We start from the raw sequence: 22,627 nt of genomic DNA, 5'->3' as shown, positions 1-22,627 counted from the left end.
TATTTAATAAGAGGTACTTCTTATTACTGCATATTCTAAGAAATACTTTTTTGGTCACACCAAATCTTAAAAAGTACCTTTTTTTTGTCCTAACATCCATGCAGTTCTAGCCGCCCTTTTACACTACAAACATAGGCTCTAGAGAACATGATATCTAGTATCAGGGACGTTTCCTATGATGACAGACAGATTGAAGTGTCAATCTGTCTACTCTGCTGTCAGTAGACAGACGGAGGACGAGGGGAAGGAAGGGAGGGGTATGGCAGAGGTCTACAAGGGGGTGTTAGTGGCATAAACAAGGGAATGATGACCTAACCAAAACTCAGAAGATAGAGAAAGTAATTCAATTCAATTACTTTCTTTATTAAGTACCCTCATACCCATCCTGTGGGCGGCGGTGGAAAGGGTTACAGAGGCACATAATGGGTTCAAGAACTGAACCCCAGAGTTTGTTTTGCTAAGCAAGTGACAATTTCTTGAAGCTAGTTACACACTTGTTAATGTTACATATACATGTACATATATATATACATCCATGTACACAAATGCATATACATAGCAATAATCTTGTTATATCACAAGTGGTTCAACAAGAGGTTCACATCAATCACTATACAAGGCACTTTACATCTATGATGAGTCACACAGTTACTAGTCTTGCTGCACACCCACCCAACTGGGCGGCAGCTTTACAGTCATGTGCATGCATTGCCTACAGTAAGCACATTTGGGATACTTAGGTAAGATTCCTGACAGTACATCATTATGAATGAAGTACTTACACATTTCTTGGACTACATTAATAGTGTTTTCTCTGAATTTTCTCTGAATGATTTTTCACATTCCAATATATAATGACGCAAAGTATGCGAATAGTTCTGCTGACAGAGTTTACATTTAGTCAAATTTACATCAGCAGATGTTACAAACTCCCAGAGGTACTTGTACCCGAGCCTATCTTGAGGTTATCTTGAGATGATTTCGGGACTTTTTAGTGTCCCCGCGGCCCGGTCCTCGACCAGGTCTCCACCCCCAGGAAGCAGCCCGTGACAGCTGACTAACGCCCAGATACCTATTTTACTGCTAGGTAACAGGGGCATAGGGTGAAAGAAACTCTGCCCATTGTTTCTCGCCGGCGCCTGGGATCGAACCCAGGACCACAGGATCACAAATCCAGCGTGCTGTCCGCTCGGCCGACCGGCTCCCTCAGCCTAAGCCTAGCAGTGGTAACATCTAGAAGTCTGCTAACCTTATTGGATGACCCATAGACGTGCGGTTCTTCCTGCATAATAGAATGATGATAGATGGAGGAACTGGTGTGAATTTCACTTTGCCTCAAGTCTACGAGAGTGTGTTGATGTTCCCGGAATATTACTGCCCTCAGGCTGCTCAAAGGTAGTCCAAGATGGTAATCAATTCCCTCTTCATGAGCAAACGTTTTGGCCAACTCATCAGTTCTATCATACATTCGGAGACCAATATGGGAAGGAATCATCAGGAGACAAACTCTGACTCCATCATTGATTATTTGATTATATTTGTGTCTAGCTTCAGACACAAACACCTCACAGTTATGCCTTGGGGAGCTGAGGGCAGTCAAGGATGACAAGAAGTCACTTATAATTAGCGTGTCAACTTTGGACTCATGTTTGCGCTCGAGGGCAGATGAAGAAGCGACGACGTTTCGGTCCGTCCTGGACCATTCTCAAGTCGTGTCTTGATAATGGTCCAGGAGAGACCGAAACGTCGTCGCTTCTCCATCTTCAGAGTTGCGGTTTGGTCATCATTTCTTCAGCCTCGTTATTGTGACTCATCGTCTGCACCAAGGAGATTATTAACAGGGCCAGAACCCGCACCAACGGATATACGTCGTAAGATAACTTCTGTTTTAAGTGATGGGAGCCGGTCGGCCGAGCGGACAGCACGCTGGACTTGTGATCTTGTGGTCCTGGGTTCGATCCCAGGCGCCGGCGAGAAACAATGGGCAGAGCTTCTTTCACCCTATGCCCCTGTTACCTAGCAGTAAAATAGGTACCTGGGTGTTAGTCAGCTGTCACGGGCTGCTTCCTGGGAGTGGAGGCCTGGTCGAGGACCGGGCCGCGGGGACACTAAAGCCCCGAAATCATCTCAAGATAACCTCAAGATAACGTGGGGGGGGGATACTGGTCTGGGGAAACAAGGCTGTACGTGAGTGGAAGCGACTGCCAGCAAGCATTATTGAGGCAACCAGTTCAGCAGGTTTCAAGAATAGATTGGATAGGATGATGGGTGAGAGGAGGCGGATGTAAACGGGACCCGCCTAGTATGGCTCAACAGACTGGCTGCATTTCTTCCTTGAATTCATTTGTGTGTAACCGTCCGTATAGAATGCGGCTCAAAATAAACAGTTGGCCAGACCACACACTAGAAGTTGAAGGGACGATACACTAGAAGTTGTCGTCCCTTCAACTTCTAGTGTGTGGTCTGGTCAACATACTTCAGCCACGTTATTGTGATTCATCGCCTGCATAAATAGTTGCATATACTAGGTTACTTCATTTAAGTACAAGCTATTATGAGCATACAAGTGTTAATTTGAGCATGAATATACAACCTATACAAATTACAATAAGAAAGTGATGACATTTTCGGTCCATTCTGTGTCCAGAACGTCGTCACTTGTCCTAATTTTCATATGTGTGAGTTAGGTTAATTCCGATCAACCACGTTACTGTGACTTATTCCCTGCTTCAAGTATGAGTCGGAGCATGAACCTCAGGGTAGGCCTAGACAGCGTCGCGTGTACAGGCTCGGCCTACAGGCCTACCCTCCCCACCTCCAGTTGTCTACCCCCAAAGTCACTCCTGGAGAAATAACACCAATCTGACTATCGAGTGGGTATTCGTGATGACATTATCCACCATTAACAATGTCCTGAGATGTTGATTGGTCCTGGATAATGTTCTCGCTAGTAGGACGGGCCGTGGGTAGGCCTACCTGACATCATATTTTATTTGTTTGGAGGTGGTGGCGTTGGGGAAGTGCTAGAGGTGTTGGAGGAGGCTATGTGGAGAAGGAGAGGGGAGGTGCTGGAGAGCACATGGTGTGGTGGAGGTGTAGAGGTGTTGGAGGAGTGTGGTGGAGAATGGAGCAAGTCACAATCGACTTGAGAATGGTCCAGGACGGACCGAAACGTCGTCGTCCCTTCACTTTCTAGTGTGTGGTTTGGTCAACATGTATGACTAGTGTAGGGAAGGTGTGGGTAGACACGACTGGACCCGGGCTTCGTAGAGGCGGGTGTATTCATTATACTAATATCTAATAAAATATTATTATCTAATAAGATACTACTAATATACTAATAAATGGTGATAAAACCCATCAATTGAGTGGATGTATTTTAAATTATTCTCAGCCTGGGAAATCCAGTCACTAGGAGCCTCTCACGGGCCCGAAACTAGTTACTAGGAGCACCTCCAGACGCTAGTAACTAAGATAAGTAACTTCCAGATCACTATCCACAGACGTTGACCTGTAAATTCGTGTTGAAGGTCAAAGGTCAGGGGCCTTAGATGTCACTTATCACGAGACTCTTGTTGAAGTATTATACACAGTTCACTGGATCACTGTAACCTATAATTTGTGCTTTTTCACGATGTTGTTGTTGTTGTTGTTGCTCCTTGACTCCCACATGTGTTACAGCATACTAGAAATGCCACACCTGTAACAACATGCTAGAACTGCCACACCTGTAACAACATGCTAGAACTGCCACAGCTGTAACAACATGCTAGAACTGCCACACCTGTAACAACATGCTAGAACACACCTGTAACAATACTAGAACCACCACACCTGTAACAACACACACTCCAACAACAACAAGAACAACAACACACTCCCACACCTTCACCAAAACACAACAAGAACTCCCACACCTGCAGCACAAGTGTGACCACACACACACACACACACACACACACACACACACACACACACACACACACACACACACACACACACACACACACACACCCACACCCACACCTACACCTACACCCACACCCACACCCACACCCACACCCACACACACACACACACACACACACACACACACACACACACACACACCTGACTCCTGGGCCAGGAGCCAGGAGGAGCCCCCACACACCCGCCTACCAGGACTCTCCAAGGTCATCCACCTGCCCCAGGTGGCCAGCCCCACCTTGTGGTAATCTAGAACACGTCTCTCAAGGAGGTGGTGCAATGGACAAGTGTTCTCTTAGGAGCTGTCTGAGGCCCAGAGCTCAGACTGTAGCGAGCTCCTTAAAAGTTCTGTTAACTTTAGTCTGAGATTGAAATTGGGGTGTATTTGATTGTTGTTTTGATTTGAGAGTGAAATTGGGGAGTATTTGATTGTTGTTTTGATTTGAGAGTGAAATTGGGGAGTATTTGATTGTTGTTGAAATAATTTGAGAGTGATATTGGGAAGTATTTGATTGTTGTTAGGGTTTGAGAGTGAAATTGGGGAAGATTTGATTGTTGTTTTGATTTGAGAGTAAAATTGGGGAGTATTTGACTGTTGTTGAATAATTTGAGAGTGAAATTGGGAAGTATGTATGTTTTGTTGTGAATTACCTTATGCATGATAGCGAGAGGTGTAGTTTGTTGATAGTGTAGACCTTTGTTTGACTTACTGTGTATTTGTGTGAATTAACCTATACACTCTCAGGGCAAGTATCAGCTCTTGGGCCCCATCATTTGACAGTGCAGGTCGCCTTTTTTTTTTTTTTTGCAATGGCTCTTGATCTTCTGGTTTCAGCCGAGCGGACAGCACACTGGACTTGTGATCCTGTGGTCCTAGGTTCGATCCCAGGCGCCGGCGAGAAACAATGGGCAGAGTTTCTTTCACCCTATGCCCCTGCTACCTAGCAGTAAAATAGGTACCTGGGTGTTAGTCAGCTGTCACGGGCTGCTTCCTGGGAGTGGAGGCCTGGTCGAGGACCGGGCCGCGGGGACACTAAAAAGCCCCGAAATCATCTCAAGATAACCCTCTCTCTCAGTCTAGCTAGATCTCTCCACTCTCTCACTCTTGTTCTGGGTTCTCGGTTTGGTGTTGGACTTAATTAAGGCCTATCAACTGCGGGAATGTTATTAAGTCCGTCATGATAGCATATACTGACCAACCAGCAAGTATACTATAGTCATGGATATAGTCCAGGGCTAAAGTATACTCTCGGTGTATATATACACCGAGAAAATATGGTATACCTTTCGGTGAATATACACTGTGTTCGTATTATAAATATTCTCTAGATATAAAGGATAGTCCGCATGGAACCTTTATAGCATCGAATCATAGTAAACCCAGGACCACAGGATCACAAGTCCAGCGTGCTGTCCGCTCGGCCGCTCGGCTCCCCAAATGACGAATTAGTTAGGTAAGCCATTAGTTTCCCCAGGAACAGTCTTAAGCAATTCTTAGGAGTATTTATTTACACTGAGAGGTTGTTTTGGTCCTGGGCTATGTTCAGGCTTCAATTATACTATATAATTTGAGCCTGAGTTTATATATAGTGCAGCATATAATTTTCAATCTTATGCTGACGACTCCACCTTAAACTTCTCTTCTTAGGCCATGACCTCTTCTCCTGCAGCTCTCACCTGTGTCCTCTCTCTCTGGGGCAACTCTAACTCTGGCATCATCAATTATAATGCAAATAGGTTTTTGCCTATTGCAGTGCAGCAAAGCCCCCTAATTAATGTCTTTGTTTATGAAACTTATATCTAACTTCTGCTATCCTGTTGCAATATCTCAGTTATGAGATATAGAATCTCTTCTCGTAATCTTGAAAATCTTATATTGTCTGAGTATAGAGAGTGCTGAGAGTGCCAGAAAAGCCTAGAGTGTCAAGATTGCAGAGTGCAGAGAGTGCTTCTGCAAAGATAGTCATTATCTTTAGTTTCAGGGGTTATTTAACTTTTTTTATTTACTTCAGTTTTATACAGATTTCAGTCACCTTTGTCTGGAGTGCTGCTCCCACGTGTGTCTGGTCTCGAGTATACAGTGTCAAGGAGTATACTGATTTCGGAGTATATTCCATGTAGATATTGCAAGATATCTCGTCTCAACTCCAGTCTAACCACTTGGGCTGGACGGTAGAGCGACGGTCTCGCTTCACGCAGGTCGGCGTTCACTTCCCGACCGTCCAAGTGGTTGGGCACCATTCCTTTCCCCCGTCCCATCCCAAATTCTTATTCTGACCCCTTCTTAGTGCTATATAGTAGTCATGTGTGTTTCAGATGGTATCTTGGGTGGCTTAATCTTTATCAATCGTTTCAGATGGTTTCTGTGTCTCTGAGGGTATGGTTATGTTCCGTTCCTTACTGTTTTACAATGATCTCTTGTGTTGAAGGGTGAGAATGACCCCGAGAGATAATGACACAGTGTTTTCTCCTACATTTGTTGCTATTACCTGATTGCTTTTCTATTGATCATTTATAATTAAGCGGGAAACTTTTTTGGTTGGGACTTGTTGTGTAAAGTTTCAAGATTATAAACTTCTGCCTCTGAGATGCTTGTTATGGCTCTAGGGGGAAACAATTCAATTGTGTGGTTTTAAACTAAGTTTGCCATTAACCGGATTTACCTTAAGTAATGATTGCGTTTGAAACGGGACGTAAATTAATCTCCATTTCTTCTGTGGTGTAAATGGAAGGGGGTGTAAATGTAAGGGGGTGTAAATGAAAGGGGGTGTAAATGGAAGGTGGTGTAAATGTAAGGGGGTGTAAATGTAAGGGGGTGTAAATGGAAGGGGGTGTAAATGTAAGGGGGTGTAAATGGAAGGGGGTGTAAATGGAAGGTGGTGTAAATGTAAGGGGGTGTAAATGAAAGGGGGTGTAAATGTAAGGGGGTGTAAATGGAAGGTGGTGTAAATGTAAGGGGGTGTAAATGAAAGGGGGTGTAAATGGAAGGTGGTGTAAATGTAAGGGGGTGTAAATGAAAGGGGGTGTAAATGGAAGGTGGTGTAAATGTAAGGGGGTGTAAATGAAAGGGGGTGTAAATGTAAGGGGGTGTAAATGAAAGGGGGTGTAAATGAAAGGGGGTGTAAATGTAAGGGGGTGTAAATGGAAGGGGGTGTAAATATAATGAAAAAGTTCATACAATGATTCATGGCATGAATCATTATCATGACTATCACAACATTCATTAACAATACCAAAAGAAAAAATAATACTATACTAAGCTTATGCCTGGAAACACAAACCTTAACTGTCTCTATTTTCCGTTTGTTACAACTTGTAATAAAGTTGTTACATCTTGGCGTAACGTGTTTATGACGTATTAGAACGTTATTACAACTTGCTATATTAGTTGTTATAACTGGTTAGGAGGTGTTAAAACGTGTTCAAACGTTGTACCAACGTCGTAGTTTCAGTGTGTGTTTGGCGGGATATGCTTGTAGTTACACACAGTAAAGCCGCTAATATAAATACCATATACCAAAGCCCGTTCTTTCGAACAGACAAACATCCTGGAACTGGTGTATTACCCTAACCAGACGCCGACGTCCCCAGTTCGACCCCCATCTAACCCATCCAGGCCGAGGCTTCGTACTCGAGAAAGCGTCAACATTGACAGGAACCAATAACGAAAAAGATTTACTCCGATTGTAACTTGTTTAGCTAAATGAATTGTGGGGGTTCAGTCCCCTGAGCCCATTATGTGCCTCTGTAACCCTTTCCACTACCGCCCACAACATGGGTATGGGGTGCATGAACTAAACTAAAAAACTCTGATTCACTAAAACCACAACCCGTTCTCGCAAATTTAATGAGCCAATATTGACTTATTAAATTTGCGAGAACGGGTTGAAAACCAATATTTATGTTTAAGTATATTTTACCGAGTTAAAACCGTAACAGAGAATGAGTTGAAATCGAAGGAAAAACGAACTAGAAAGTGCAAGAATCAGTGAAAGGTCCATGAGAAGAATCAGACCTGGAGAATGAACAGCAGTATAAAACAGCATCGTCATATTCAGAGTGAATAACATTACGTGTTATTCACGTAATGTGCGGCGTTTAGATTATTAATGAATAACCACGAATCTTAGAACAAGATCCAGAGTCCGCCGGAATGTACTTGGACCTTACAGAGAGGAAGCTGGAAAATGCATTCACACAGAGAGGATTGAAACCTAAGGACTCGCCTGCTGCTTGGAGAGTGAAGATTGCTGTCATATCCTGTCCAAGACTGTGAAAATGTTCTGAGTTATGGCGATATATTGGGAGCTATGGCAAACATATTCGCCATAATCAGGAAATGAGGTTGGGAGGGACACTGGAAGAGATGGGAGAAGGGAAAGGGGGAACTGATTAGGGTTGATGAAGGGAGGGGGACACAGAGGGGCGAATTGAAGGAATAAATGGAGGAAGAATGAAAGGGAAAGCATGGAGAAGACGAGGCAGTGGAAGGGGACAAATGGAGAGAATAAGAGGTAGAGGAAGGATAAGAGAAGCAGTAAAAGGTAGAATCAGTGAAGGAACAGAAGGACTAGAGGAGGCAGTGTGTGTGTGGGGGGGGGGGGGGATGTTGTGCGTGTGTGTGTGGGGGGGGGATGTTGTGCGTGTGTGTGTGTGGGGGGGGGATGTTGTGCGTGTGTGTGTGTGTGGGGGGATGTTGTGCGTGTGTGGGAGGGGGGGGGGCGGATGCAGTACCTATCCAAGGTCGTCTCAAATGCCACCCTGTAGACCCTCTAACTTGTGAGGGGGTTTTATAGTTTAAATTAGTGGCGGTGGAAAGGTTAGGGAGCAGTACAGGGTGGCCCAAAAGGAACCTGATTCTAATACTAATTTATTAACACACTCATATGTAAACATTACGATAAAAAAGCAATAACAAAAATAATAAAAATGCATTTTAGTTTTAGTTTTTTTAAATTCATGTATTTTTTATTTAATTTTATTGTTTTATTTTCTTATTAAGCAGTAAAGACTAAATAGAGAGAATGTCTGTCTGTCTGTCTGTCTGTCTGTCTGTCTGTCTGTCTGTCTAGGTCTATCTAAAGTTGAAGGCCTCACCCAAATTTGTAAGGTAAATGGCCTTGTGGATCTTTGTGGGGCTTCCTCGTGCACATCTGTGGGGCTTCCTGGTGCACCTCTGTGGGGCTTCCTCGTGCACATCTGTGGGGCTTCCTGGTGCACCTCTGTGGGGCTTCCTCGTGCACCTCTGTGGGGCTTCCTGGTGCACCTCTATGGGGCTTCCTCGTGCACCTCTGTGGGGCTTCCTGGTGCACCTCTGTGGGGCTTCCTGGTGCACCTCTGTGGGGCTTCCTGGTGCACCTCTGTGGGGCTTCCTGGTGCACCTCTGTGGGGCTTCCTCGTGCACATCTGTGGGGGCGTGCTGGTGGAGTCTGAGGGTCGCGGACTTTGTGTGTTTTGGGTGAGCGGGAGGCGCGGTGACGGGGCCGAGGAAAAGGGCGGGAAGTGAGCGCGCACTCTCTTACCGGCCTACATTGTTCCTCTTTTTATACCGCCAATGACACCTCTCTATTTTTTATGCTAATGTACTTATATAGTTAGTGAGAGAGAGAGAGAGAGAGAGAGAGAGAGAGAGAGAGAGAGAGAGAGAGAGAGAGAGAGAGAGAGAGAGAGAGAGAGAGAGAGAGAGATATGATATGCGTTTCTGTCTGCCTGCCTGCCCCGCTATCTGTCTATCTGTCGGAAACCCGTATAAAGCAAGACTCAAGAACCAGCCCTGTATTCAGTGCCATCACGGTGTTCTGGGTGGCACAGTGCCATCTCTCACCTAGTCATTCAGACGCTGTCTGCCCTCCACCCCCCCCCCCCCCCCCCTACACCACTGTCTGCCCCCCCCCCCCCCCGCTCTACCAAACAACATATTAACGCAATAATCAGACTAAAGAAGTGTTACCACCGCACAAAAAATATAGGCCAGAGAAGGTTACTTGGCCTTGATTACTAGTGAACTACGTATCGGTGCTGGCAACACTGCTTCTTGTTCATCGTCCCCTTCACTACGTCATTTAACGCAAAAGTGATTACAAAAAAAAATATATATAAAATAGCCTAAAACAGTCGAGTTAATGCGAATAAAAGTATGTTAAAAAAATACATGCCCTGGTTAAAAAAAAAAAACGCTTAAACAGTTGAGTTAATGTGAACAAAAGCTAAGCTAGAAAAAACATTATCCTTTTAAAGTAAAAACAAAATAAAAAACATAGCTTAAATAAGCGAGTAATTACAGACAAAAGCTAAGCTATACAAAAAAAAAGCCATGATCTTGTTTGAGGAAGTGTTAAGGAATATTTCTCATCTTGGCCTTATATATATATATATATATATATATATATATATATATATATATATATATATATATATATATATATATATATATATATTATATATATATATATATATATATATATATATATATATATATATATATATCAGTATGTGAAGCCTAGTGCTAGTCTCCCATCACTAGATCAGATCATTATTATCTTTGCAAGACGTCACGGCAATCTACAAGACTTCTTAATCATCAGCATCTTACCTCAAGAGCCACAATATAAATGTTTAACCTGCAGATGGTCCATATTTACATGCCACGAACAGTCGGAAAAAAAATATATATACATTTTTAGTTTCAATCACTCTCACGACGAGTGAGGCCGCCTTGCAATCTCTGGCAATATTTGCGGTGGGTTGCAGAGAAGACTGCACTATTCTGTGATATCAGGGGTCGCCCCGCGGCCACGGGAGACACGAAACCTGTACATCTTCCCTCGATCATGGTGGTGGTTTTGTTTACATTTATTTTTAACTGGTTATGAGCTCAGAAGCACAATAGGTTGGGGGTTGGTGTAATAACTTAGTTTGTAAAGTTTCAAAGTTTGTAAACTGTTTAATATATGTAAAGATATTATCGATGATTGTTGAACTACTACTACTACCACTACTACAACCACTACTACTACCACAACCACACCATCCACACTCGTCACCACCACACCAGCCACGACCACACCCTCCCTCACCGTCAAGGGCGGGCAGAGGGGCGTGGTGGTGCCCTGGTTCAGATCCCACTTCAGCAAGCAGCTCCGTGTTGGTCTCACTCACCCTGAAATGTCACCGCTATGTACCAACCATTCTCTCTCTCTCTCTCTCTCTCTCTCTCTCTCTCTCTCTCTCTCTCTCTCTCTCTCTCTCTCTCTCTCTCTCTCTCTCTCTCTCTCTCTCTCCCTCCCTCTCTCTCTCTCTCTCTCTCTCTCTCTCTCTCTCTCTCTCTCTCTCTCTCTCTCTCTCTCTCTCTCTCTCTCTCTCTCTCTCCCTCTCTCTCTCTCTCTCTCTCTCTCTCTCTCTCTCTCTCTCTCTCTCTCTCTCTCTCTCTCTCTCTCTCTCTCTCTCTCTCTCTCTCTCTCTCTCTATCCCTCTCTCTCTCTCTCTCTCTCTCTCTCTCTCTCTCTCTCTCTCTCTCTCTCTCTCTCTCTCTCTCTCTCTCTCTCTCTCTGACGTCCCTCCCCCCTCGCAAGCCATCTCCTTCCCTCTCTATCCAGCTAAATATCACGCCTCAGGCACGCACAATGCCATCACTTAACACATATTTACTTGAGGAACCGTGCCCCGGGTGTACCATGTGGCAATAGTGGCACTACCATGGTACGCCTCCAGTACCATGGTAGTGTGTGTGCTACCATGGTACCAGTGTGACCGGAGGAGTGTATATTTGTAACACCATGACTAAGATCGATGCATTTTTGCCCGACGTGTCTCCAGGCCAAGCTCGTTAAAGTTGCGGCCCTTCCACACAAGACGCATTTGTGTATTAAAACTTGGGGTTGTTCTCATTTATATATTAATATTATTATATTTTAAAGTTCTATGTATAGTTAGGCTTTGGTGTTTAGGTTCTGTTGGCGATTATTTGTGTTTGGAAGACGTGGGTGAAGCATTTACAGCGTTGTGGTTCGAACAGAGGTCGCTAGTGAAGCACTGTTCGAGAAATGTTGGAACGTCATCAGTTGTGAGTCGTGTGTGAACCGTTTATCATTCATAAACCCGGGGTTTGGCGGCCGGATTAACGAGCTTGTGGTCTTTGTTGATGAGGACGAGCTGCGACTCACACCGGATAACTTTCGGACTTTTTTTCGAACAGTGTTTCGCTGGCAACTCTGTTCGAACCACAACGCTGTAAATGCTTTACCCACGTACTTAAAATACGAATAATAATCCCCAACAGAACCTAAACCCCTAACATAACCTAACCCTAACTATACACAGAACTATAATATATTTTAATATTATTATATAAATGAGAATAACCCTATTTTTAATCCACAATACGTTTAAATTGATGAATGCGTCTTGGGTGGGTGGGCCGCTGCTTTAACGAGCCTGGCCTGGAGATAGTATGCACAACCGTTGCTCATGCACTTTAACCCCAACATGGAGGCTGTGGAGCAGCTGGTGTCTTAAGTGTTGTCTTAAGTGCTGTGGTTGGCCTCGTCCTAATCACTCACGTTTTAATGGTAATCGCTGTGTTCGGTTCCGCTTCCGTTACTGTGTTTATTTACTACGATGGAGCATCATTTACAACACTCCTAGCATCATTTACAACACTCCTAGCAGCATTCACTACGAGTGTAGGATAATTTACAACAATCGTACCATCATTTACAGCAATCGTAGCTTAGTTTACAACAATCGTGTCATTTACAACGGCTGTAGCATGATTTACAATAATCTTAACATCATTTACAGTGATCACAGCATCATTTACATCACTCACAACATTACAACGATCGCAGCATCATTTGCAACATTTCAGCATCTTTTTCAACATTGCAGCATCATTTGCAGTACTGCAGCATCATTTACAATAACAGTAGTAACATTTACAACATTTCTATGCATCCTTTCCCTTTCTCTTTTTAGTTTTTAAATTGTAATATATGCCAGGAGCCCAGCGCCATAACCAAACTGGTATTCAGGGCGACTTCAGCATAACTGACATAGCTTACATAGAGAACTGTATCAAAACACACGTTCACACACCTACTAACATATGCATACACATACACACCCACATATGAAGATGTAAAAGGTATCTTAACCCGTGCGTTGCGCGGTATGATTGTTTGGCCTAAGCAAATACGCGTCTTCAGTATTTAGGTGCGCGGTAATTGACCACAGGAACGGAGGAAACTGTGTGGAAACAATGGCACAGGAAGAGGAGAGACGAGCGAGAGAGAGAGAGAGAGAGAGAGAGAGAGAGAGAGAGAGAGAGAGAGAGAGAGAGAGAGAGAGAGAGAGAGAGAGAGAGAGAGAGAGAGAGAGAGGTGAGGTGTTGTGAGAGGAAATAACTATGGCAGAGACGGCAATAGAGAAGGAATATAGGTGGAGAGAAATATATGTATGTGGGAAAGGTGGAAAGGGCACGGGAAATATAATCTGGATATGGGAAGGGAGATGCTAAGATGCAGAATGGAAATTCCGTGAGAAAAACTGTCGGTGGACTGAAATAAATTATTGCGGAGGTGCTACCGGCGGTGATGATGGTGGTAGTGGTGGTGGAGGTGGGGGTGGTGGTGGTGGTTGTGGTAGTGGTGGTGGTGCTGGTAGTGCTGGCGGCCGTGATGGCGATACTGGACGATAAAGCGACGTTGCGAGAAGCGTGTGGAATATATAATTAGGTCCTCTGCAAGTTCAAGGACCTCAGAGAATCACTCGCGGTACCATTGACCACACCAGGGGACAAGGAGCTAGGCTATGAGGACAAGGAGCTGGGATATGAGGACAAGGAGCTGGGATATGAGGACAAGGAGCTGGGCTATGAGGACAAGGAGCTGGGCTATGAGGACAAGGAGCTGGGATATGAGGACAAGGAGCTGGGATATGAGGACAAAGAGCTGAGATATGAGGACAAGAAGCTGGGATATGAGGACAAAGAGCTGGGATATGGGAACAAGAGGCTAGGATATGAGGACAAAGAACTTGGATATGAGGACAGAGTGAAGGAACAGTGCCCAAATCACTTGGACCATCGGGAATCGAACGCTGCTCCCTGCCAGAAGCGAGAGCGTCGCTCTACCGACCAGTTCACAAGTCCTTAGCCACGGCCCCGCTAGGCCCCTGCCTACTGTGTCCTGTGAGCTGCCAACACTGACGCACACATATGACTGTAGACACACATATGACTGTAGACACACATATCTACAGTCGTTGGTGTAAACATGTGACTCAACATGCCCAAAGTGACTAGATCAGTGGCTCTGGGACAGGATAAAAGGGAGAGACACAAAATATGAAACATTTATGTTTGTGTTAGTTTAATGGGAGCCGGTCGGCCGACAGGACTTGTGATCCTGTGGTCCTGGGTTCGATCCCAGGCGCCGGCGAGAAACAATGGGCAGAGTTTCTTTCACCCTATGCCCCTGTTACCTAGCAGTAAAATAGGTACCTGGGTGTTAGTCAGCTGTCACGGGCTGCTTCCTGGGGGTGGAGGCCTGGTCCAGGACCGGGCCGCGGGGACACTAAAAGCCCCGAAATAATCTCAAAATAACCTCAAGATGGTATTGTGTATCAGATGGTGGCTGAGCAAGAGAGGTGGCGGATACCTAGGAGGGAAAGGAATGAGTTGTTGTGGGGAATAGGGGCGCGTGATAAAGGATAGAAGGGTAGAGAGAATGGTGGATGAATAGCCAGAGACTGGCGCTTCTGTCTATCAGAACAAATATGTTGCGCCTTGTGTAGGGGGGGGGGGGGTGGGGGGAGGAGTGAGGGGTGAGGGTGTCAGGGTGTGGTGAAGGGTGAGTGAGTCAGGGTGTGGTGAGGGGGGGTGAGTGTGTCAGGGTGTTGGGAAAGATGGTGACGACCCAGGGGGAGGATGGTGGCAACTTTCACTACCACCATCACCACTACCACTCTCCCCTTGTACAGTAGCCGGGACACTTGTGTACTAGTGAGCTGCAGTAATATTTGTGGAGCATGACCAGTGGAGGACGACGTGTAGAGCCACGCTAGAGTGGGCCAGGCGGGCCAAATGGGCCAGGTGGGCCAGATGGGCCAGCACCAGGGGTGGGTGGGTCTGGGCAGGGAGTACTAGAGAACAACTTGAGGTCCAGTTTTTGTCTTCCACCCCTCCCCCCCCCCCAGACCGGCCATTCTTTGTCTCCACTCCGTCGATATGTTTTGTCTTCTCTGGTAAACATTGTCTTCTGCTTCTCTGAATTATATCCTCTTCACTTTCATAACATTTTTATCTATATTTCGTGAACACTTCTCTATAACATGTCAGAACATAATAAGAAATTTACTCAATGAACCGTAAGCAATCACTGACCGCCTCGTCTTCCCATTTTCTGAGATGTTCTCCTTAACAGGTTAGGGATGGGTTAGGTATAAGAGATAATTATTGGCTGAGATGCTTCTCGTTAGCCATTGTTTACGGATATTGGTTCCATAATTGTGCGTGTTTAGTTGTTTTGTGGTGACAGCCCCGCTCCTGTGCCAGGTAAGTCCACTTCGGGCTCACCATAGCCCGTGCTACTTGGAACTTGTTCCGAGTAGCTGAATCTATAACAACAACAACATTGTTTGTGGTTCACATGTCCCTGGTCGTTCCCTGAGTGTGTATACACTAAGTATACATCTTATGGAACACGGGGTATACATCCTGGGGAGTGTGGATATACATCTTAGTTTTTTGTATTATTATTATTTTCTACCACAGACGTGGCCAGACATTTACTATGCTAACCAGCATATATATATATTTTATTCTGTCCTCCATGGACAGGGTGAGAGATGTGTTAAACATATAGTTCAAGAGTTTATTGAACAATTAACCACAGAAGATGATTGTAGTGCTTTTAAAATGCTAATCTAACCTACAGACTTAAATAAATAGATACCCAGAGTTACGTCTGCCCTACAGAAAGTGTTTGATGTGTCTTTTACATAGTGTCATTAATGTGCATTTACAAAGGTGAAATGTAATTCTGATCAGCTTCCACATATACTTCATACACATACATACATACATACAACAGTGTATACTATTGGTTGTCTGGTCAGGTGTTTTCAGGGCTGACTAGTCTAGATGCAGGTCATACAATAATACACCTAGACGGCTGGCTGTATTACTGACCTAGTTGGTGGTCTCTAGCTAGACCTAGATAGGCACCCCCAGGATTCATCAGACTTTACGTGTTCCCTTACGAAACCTGTATACCTTTCCTTCCCTTAATTTCTATTGATTTACGAACTCTCCAAACGCACCGAGGTCGTTCTGGACCTCATGTGATGTGGACAACCTCGCAGCTCATCAGGTCTCATAATAACGGATTAATAAATGCAGACTAAGCCTAGGAGAGATGTAAAGGTTTCGTTAGTGGACGTTGTAAATCTGTAATGAATCTTAGCGCCGCGCTTCATTCACCTGCAGTCTCTCTCTCACATATATCTTGAGACAGAACACTTCCATCGTGCAATGATTGATTGATTGATAAAGATTAAGCCACCCAAGAGGTGGCACGGGCATGAATAGCCCGTAAATCGTCCAATATCGTTAATTGGTTAATGAATTATCAAGGTGTTTGTCTTAATAGGGGTCAGGTGAGATGCTTGTAGACTCACCAGAGGTGTTCCTCAGATCAGGCTCACCATAGCCCGTGCTTCTTGCCCCGCTCCTGTGCCAGGTTAGTTACGGGCTCAATATAGCCCGTGCTACTTGGAACTTGTTCCGAGTAGCTGAATCTATAACAACATTCCTCAGATTACCATTGTCTGTGTGTGTGTGTGTGTGTGTGTGTGTGTGTGTGTGTGTGTGTGTGTGTGTGTGGGTGTGTGTGTGTGTGTGGGTGTGGGTGTGTGTGTGTGTGGGTGTGTGTGTGGGTGAGGAAAGAGTGGCGTGGTAGAGAGTACCACGTTACTTCCTACCCCTACATGGGCAAGGAGTAGGGGTAGGAGTAGGAAGTGGGGCTTGGGCAAGTAGGTAGAGTAGGGCAGAAAGTGGAGGGTATGGGCAAGTAGGTAAGAAAGAGAGAGAGAGAGAGAGAGAGAGAGAGAGAGAGAGAGAGAGAGAGAGAGAGAGAGAGAGAGAGAGAGAGAGAGAGAGAGAGGGAGAGAGAGAGAGAGCGAGAGAGAGAGAGAGAGAGAGAGAGAGAGAGAGAGAGAGAGAGAGAGAGAGAGAGAGAGAGAGAGAGAGAGAGCGAGAGAGAGAGAGAGAGAGAGAGAGAGAGAGAGAGAGAGAGAGAGAGAGAGAGAGAGAGAGAGAGAGAGAGAGAGAGGAAGATGCTGCCACTGGCTATGAAACACAACTTCACTCCCGTTGGCCAACTTCCTCTTTCATCAACACCACCTCTTCGGCGTCGACTCCTCCGCTCCTGTAATTATCGTCTTCCCCTACTCCTTCTTTATCTCCCCTCCCTCTGTTGCCTAGTTCTTCCACTCCCCCACTATACACCCACTTCCCTTCTCCTCTTCCGTTTCTATCGCCACGAAACCTTTTCTTCCATTTCCTAGTTTCTCCACCATCGCCTTATTCCCCTCTTCCTCCTCCTTCTTTCCTTATCCACCAATTTCTCTCACATCTTCCTCATGTTCTTCTTTTTCATCTCCTAAAAAACTGTCAATCACCTACATTCCTGTCATCCAGGATCACATCTTGAGGTGTAGGATAACACATTGGCTACCACAAGCAAGATATACTGAACACATCCACAAGCGCCGTGATGAGGGTTCGAACCTAAGTCCAGGATGATCCCAGACGCGCCTTAGCCAACATCATTAATCTGGGATCACCCCGGACGTAGGTTCGAATCCCCATCACGGCCCTTGTGGATTTGTTCATTTGATATATCACGCTATTGTGATTTCTACGTGTATATATTCATGTGGTGTTAGTTTGACCTTGATGTATTATACAGTAGGCAGCTCGCACCGCATACATCACTACATCTACCTCATACAATAGTCGCTACATGAAGGGATATAAAGTGAGGATATGCACATTAGTACAGGTGAGGTAGTGTACAGGTGACCCTGTGTACAGGTGACCCTGTGTACAGGTGAGGCAGTGTACAGGTGAGGCAGTGTACAGGTGAGGCAGTGTACAGGTGAGGCAGTGTACAGGTGAGGCAGTGTACAGGTGAGGCAGTGTACAGGTGAGACAGTGTACAGGTGACCCTGTGTACAGGTGAGGCAGTGTACAGGTGAGGTAGTGTACAGGTGACAATAGAGGTCTCCAATGCCGTAGTCATTAAGTTTCAAGGCCGACTCTGAGGCATTCCTTCTCCAAGGTTTACATCACAAAAACTCAACATCTAAGGCCGCTTCACCAGCAGACTGCGCATCTCGACTCTACTTTTCTTGAAGGGCGTATTGAAAAAAGAAATGAAAACTATTTCATAAGAGAAAGCCGTATAAAGCACTCCAGCCATGGAACACGGAACATGAAGATGTTTACATATATCTACGGTTGTCTTGCCTTAGGTGAGTGGGTGTGGGGCATGGGGGTGTGGGGGAGTAACTGCAGGTGTGGGGAGTAACTGCGGGTGTGGGGGAGTAACTGCAGGTGTGGAGAAGTAACTGCGGGTGTGGGCAGGCTAGAACGTGTGACGTGAATTAATATATTTTAAAACAACACATTATAATTGTAACCATAATAAGAATGAAAGAAACTGCAGAAGGCCTATTGACCCATACACGAAAGGTCTACAAGGAATCCACTACCTTCCCCACCTTCACCAGAAAATAATAAGAAGTGGTTCCTTCTTCGTCTGTTAGAAACAAAAGAGAATATGGAGACGACTTACCTCGTAGAAGGAGGAGGATCAGGAGCATCGGGGTGTAAGGGATCGCCTTCATGGTGTCGGGTAGGATGCTGTTCCACCGGAGGTCCACTCAGAAGCGCTGGGGTTCGATCCCGTTACACATGCTGTAGTCACCACACTTATTGATAAGTTGCTGTTTTTATTTTATCTTTGTTCTAGATTGCTATTTTTTTTCCTTGCTGTTCCAATATTTGTAATGTTTCGTTTGGCTGCGATGCAAAGTTTCGTAGGTTCATAAACACACAAATGTGTTTGACCTGGCATTAAGATGCCACAAGGAACTACACCACTGCCATTTTCGCACAAGGTCGTTCGGAAGATAAATACACGGTTGTTTGTGTGTCCAAGCGATATGTAAATATATCTAGAACTTAACAGCACTTCCAGCGAGGCTCCAGGAGCGGTCTGGAGCATGTACACTAATCATGTCTTGTATTTCCCCTGGAAAGGTAATGAATATTTTACTGGGACGTCCGACAGCGACGCTTAAACACACACCTCTCAAACATTTTGGTCAGCTGTTGAAGTACAGAATAAACATACGTCCAGTTGTGTATAGAGGGAAGAGGGAGCCGGTCGGCCGAGTGGACAGCACGCTGGACTTGTGATCCTGTGGTCCCGGGTTCGATCCCAGGCGCCGGCGAGAAACAACGGGCAGAGTTTCTTTCACCCTATGCTCCTGTTACCGAGCAGTAAAATAGGTACCTGGGTGTTAGTCAGCTGTCACGGGCTGCTTCCTGGGGGTGGAGGCCTGGTCGAAGACCGGGCCGCGGGGACACTAAACCCCGAAATCATCTCAAGATAACCAGGCCCTTTTCTGCCGCATGGTAACAATCTGCTATCAGCGAGATCTGAACCAGACAACAAATTCCGGGTATCCTAGTTTTTAGGAAAGTTAAAAATTACCATTTTTAACTCTTTAAGACCTAAATTGAAATTTATATTTTTAATATAATTGTAAATCAAAGGAAAGCCAGTTAACCTAAACACCCTACAAATTGTCTGTAGATCCACAGAGAAGATGCAACAGTACAGCGAACTGTGTATGTGGTAAACCTCAGAGGAAGTCTAGGGCGGAGCAGGTCGCGTGCCGGAATGAGGCTACCGGCTGCTGCTGCTTTAGTAACACCTTCGTTACACCACCACGTCTCAACGGTCCTATTCCACGCCACATTACGCCACCCAAGTCATCTCCCGGCGACACAACAACCCTTCCCACCTGAGATACTCAAGTCTCTCTACCTTTAACACTAAACACAACCATAAACTTGACAGTGAGATCGTCGAGAAGTCGACAGCAATTAGAGTGAAACGTGGTAGCTATTACACCATTTCCCTCACAAAATATTCCTCCCTTCCCCCCTTATGTTTCGTGACGCCACATATATAATTTATTCCGGATGAGTGATTGGTGTCGCAGGAGCGGCTACTCCAGTGACCAAGCGCCGGGCTGTGGGAGCAGACGGTAGTCCCACGATGCTGCAAATTGTTACGATAGACTGGCGTCTCCTGTCTTTAGTGCCCCGTTCTCAAGGTCGCTCGGGAATCTCGTTTTCTTTCGTCGACGGCGGCAACTTTTTTGGCGCGTTGGAGCTGCTGGAAATATTATTTACATTTTTATGTTTCCACCCCTCTCCCTCTCCTACCTTTACCTTGCAATAGGTGACAATGAGCTTTACCTTAGTCTGTGGTTACATCCTCTCAGGATCTAAGAGATTTCAAGCTTCAAGCAATACAATCAAGCACTTGTTCGTTAATCAAGAGCGAAGACTAAGTCCCTCAGTCCCACGAAGCACCAAGCACAGCGTTCCAAACCAGCTTGTGAGAAGGATGTGGTCCACATGCGCCCAGCTTGAGCAATGTATTCATGACGGCGCGATAATGGCCACGGCCCCTCAAGTTTACTGTTACTTCTGCAATCTCTCCCGTGACACCACCGCTGACATTACAGCTGACGCCGGCACTAATGACCCCTACTGACACCACCGCTAATATTACAGCTGACTCTGCCACTAATATCACTGCTGACACCACCGCTGACACATCACTGGTAAAGCTACTGCAAATGTTATTGACAACACAAGTAGACACTAGCCCTAATATTACCATCAACAGTAATGTTTATATGACAACTGCTTACAGCATCACTGACACCACAGCTTACAGCATCACTGACACCACAGCTTACAGCACCACTGACACCACAGCTTACAGCATCACTGACACCACAGCTTACAGCATCACTGACACCACAGCTTACAGCACCACCTGAAGAGGGTTCGTGTGTGTGTACTCACCCTGTTGTTCTTGCGGGTGTTGAGATTCGGCTCTTTGGTCCCGCCTCTCAACTATGAATCAACTGTTGTACAGATTCCTGAACTGGAGTGTGGGTACTGACCTAGTTGTGCTTGCGGGGGTTGAGCTTTGGCTCTTTAGTCCCGCCTGTATGTGTGTGTGTGTGTGTGTGTGTATGTGTGTGTGTGTGTGTGTGTGTGTGTGTGTGTGTGTGTGTGTGTGTGTGTGTGTGTGTGTGTGTGTGTGTGTACACAGATCATACACTAATCCATCTGAAATTCATAGATCCTACAGCAAACCCCGTGTAGTATAGTGTTCCTCTTAAATGCCCTGAGAAATACTATCAATATACAATCTCTTTCACAGTGTACAAGTTGTGTATACCGACCTTTTACAAGTTTACGAAACATATATCAGTTTCTTTTAACGCAGCGGTCATACACAGGCCCATAATCATGCACCATCCCACACTTCACAAAGAGCACACCCTTCCCAGCCACTCCTCTTCCTCTGTGTTACTTCACACCTCTCTCTCTCTCTCTCTCTCTCTCTCTCTCTCTCTCTCTCTCTCTCTCTCTCTCTCTCTCTCTCTCTCTCTCTCTCTCTCTCTCTCTCTCATGTACGTCCCCTTAGACCGTCTGGTGTACGTCTCCTGGACCGTCTGATGTACGTCCCCTGGACCGTCTGATGTACGCCCCCTGGACCGTCTGATGTACGCCCCCTGGACCGTCTGATGTACGCCCCCTGGACCGTCTGATGTACGCCCCCTGGACCGTCTGATGTACGCCCCCTGGACCGTCTGGTGTACGTCCCCTGGACCGTCTGATGTACGCCCCCTGGACCGTCTGATGTACGCCCCCTGGACCGTCTGATGTACGCCCCTTGGACCGTCTGATGTACGCCCCTTGGACCGTCTGATGTACGCCCCCTGGACTGTCTGGTGTACGTCCTCTGGACCGTCTGATGTACGTCCCTTAGACCGTCTGATGTACGCCCCTTAGACAGTCTAGTGTCCAACGTTCACAGAATTCCCTACTGACAAACACACACAATAATATACCAGCCCCATAAGCCAGCGAGACGGATCTTAAACACAACACCTGTGATACACAGTATATCCAACACCTGTGATACACAATATATCCAACACCTGTGATACACAATATATCCAACACCTGTGTGTGGCAAGACACAGATTCACCCAGAGCTACACATCAGGTGAGTACATAGTCCCACTGCCCAAGCTCGGTATTTAAGCGCGTTGAAATCACTTGCACAAAAGTATCTTAATTTCCCCCTTGTGTTTCCTCTCATATAAAACAAGTAGGGCGAGTTCAACACGTTTCAAACGGGTTTAAGCGTTTCAGTTTCCACTCTAGGTCACAAAGGTGGCCAAAGGACAGGTTTTTTCAGAGCCTGTCTTGCGCCGTAACACCGAGAGCTTCGCGCCGTCACCTTCAGCGTCCCAAGCGCGCGTGATTATGCGAATGGAT

General features: G+C 45.7%; 1 protein-coding gene across 1 annotated transcript in view; it reads right to left on the bottom strand.

The window, feature by feature from the left end:
- The window catches only part of LOC123744940 (mucin-2), a 77,151-nt gene extending 54,524 nt beyond the window's left edge, over nt 1-22,627 (bottom strand). The window contains exons 1-2 of the mRNA XM_069306330.1: nt 22,590-22,627; nt 18,822-19,280 (exon numbers count right to left, since the gene is read on the bottom strand). Of these exons, the coding sequence (XP_069162431.1) occupies nt 18,822-18,873 (52 nt within the window). The 5' untranslated portion in view covers nt 18,874-19,280; nt 22,590-22,627. The remainder of the gene's footprint in view (nt 1-18,821; nt 19,281-22,589) is intronic.

The sequence above is a fragment of the Procambarus clarkii genome, chromosome 57, assembly GCF_040958095.1.
Source record: "Procambarus clarkii isolate CNS0578487 chromosome 57, FALCON_Pclarkii_2.0, whole genome shotgun sequence".
Classification (NCBI taxonomy): domain Eukaryota; kingdom Metazoa; phylum Arthropoda; class Malacostraca; order Decapoda; family Cambaridae; genus Procambarus; species Procambarus clarkii.
Note: the sequence above shows the minus strand (reverse complement) of the source record. Positions and strands in the feature narration are given on the sequence as shown.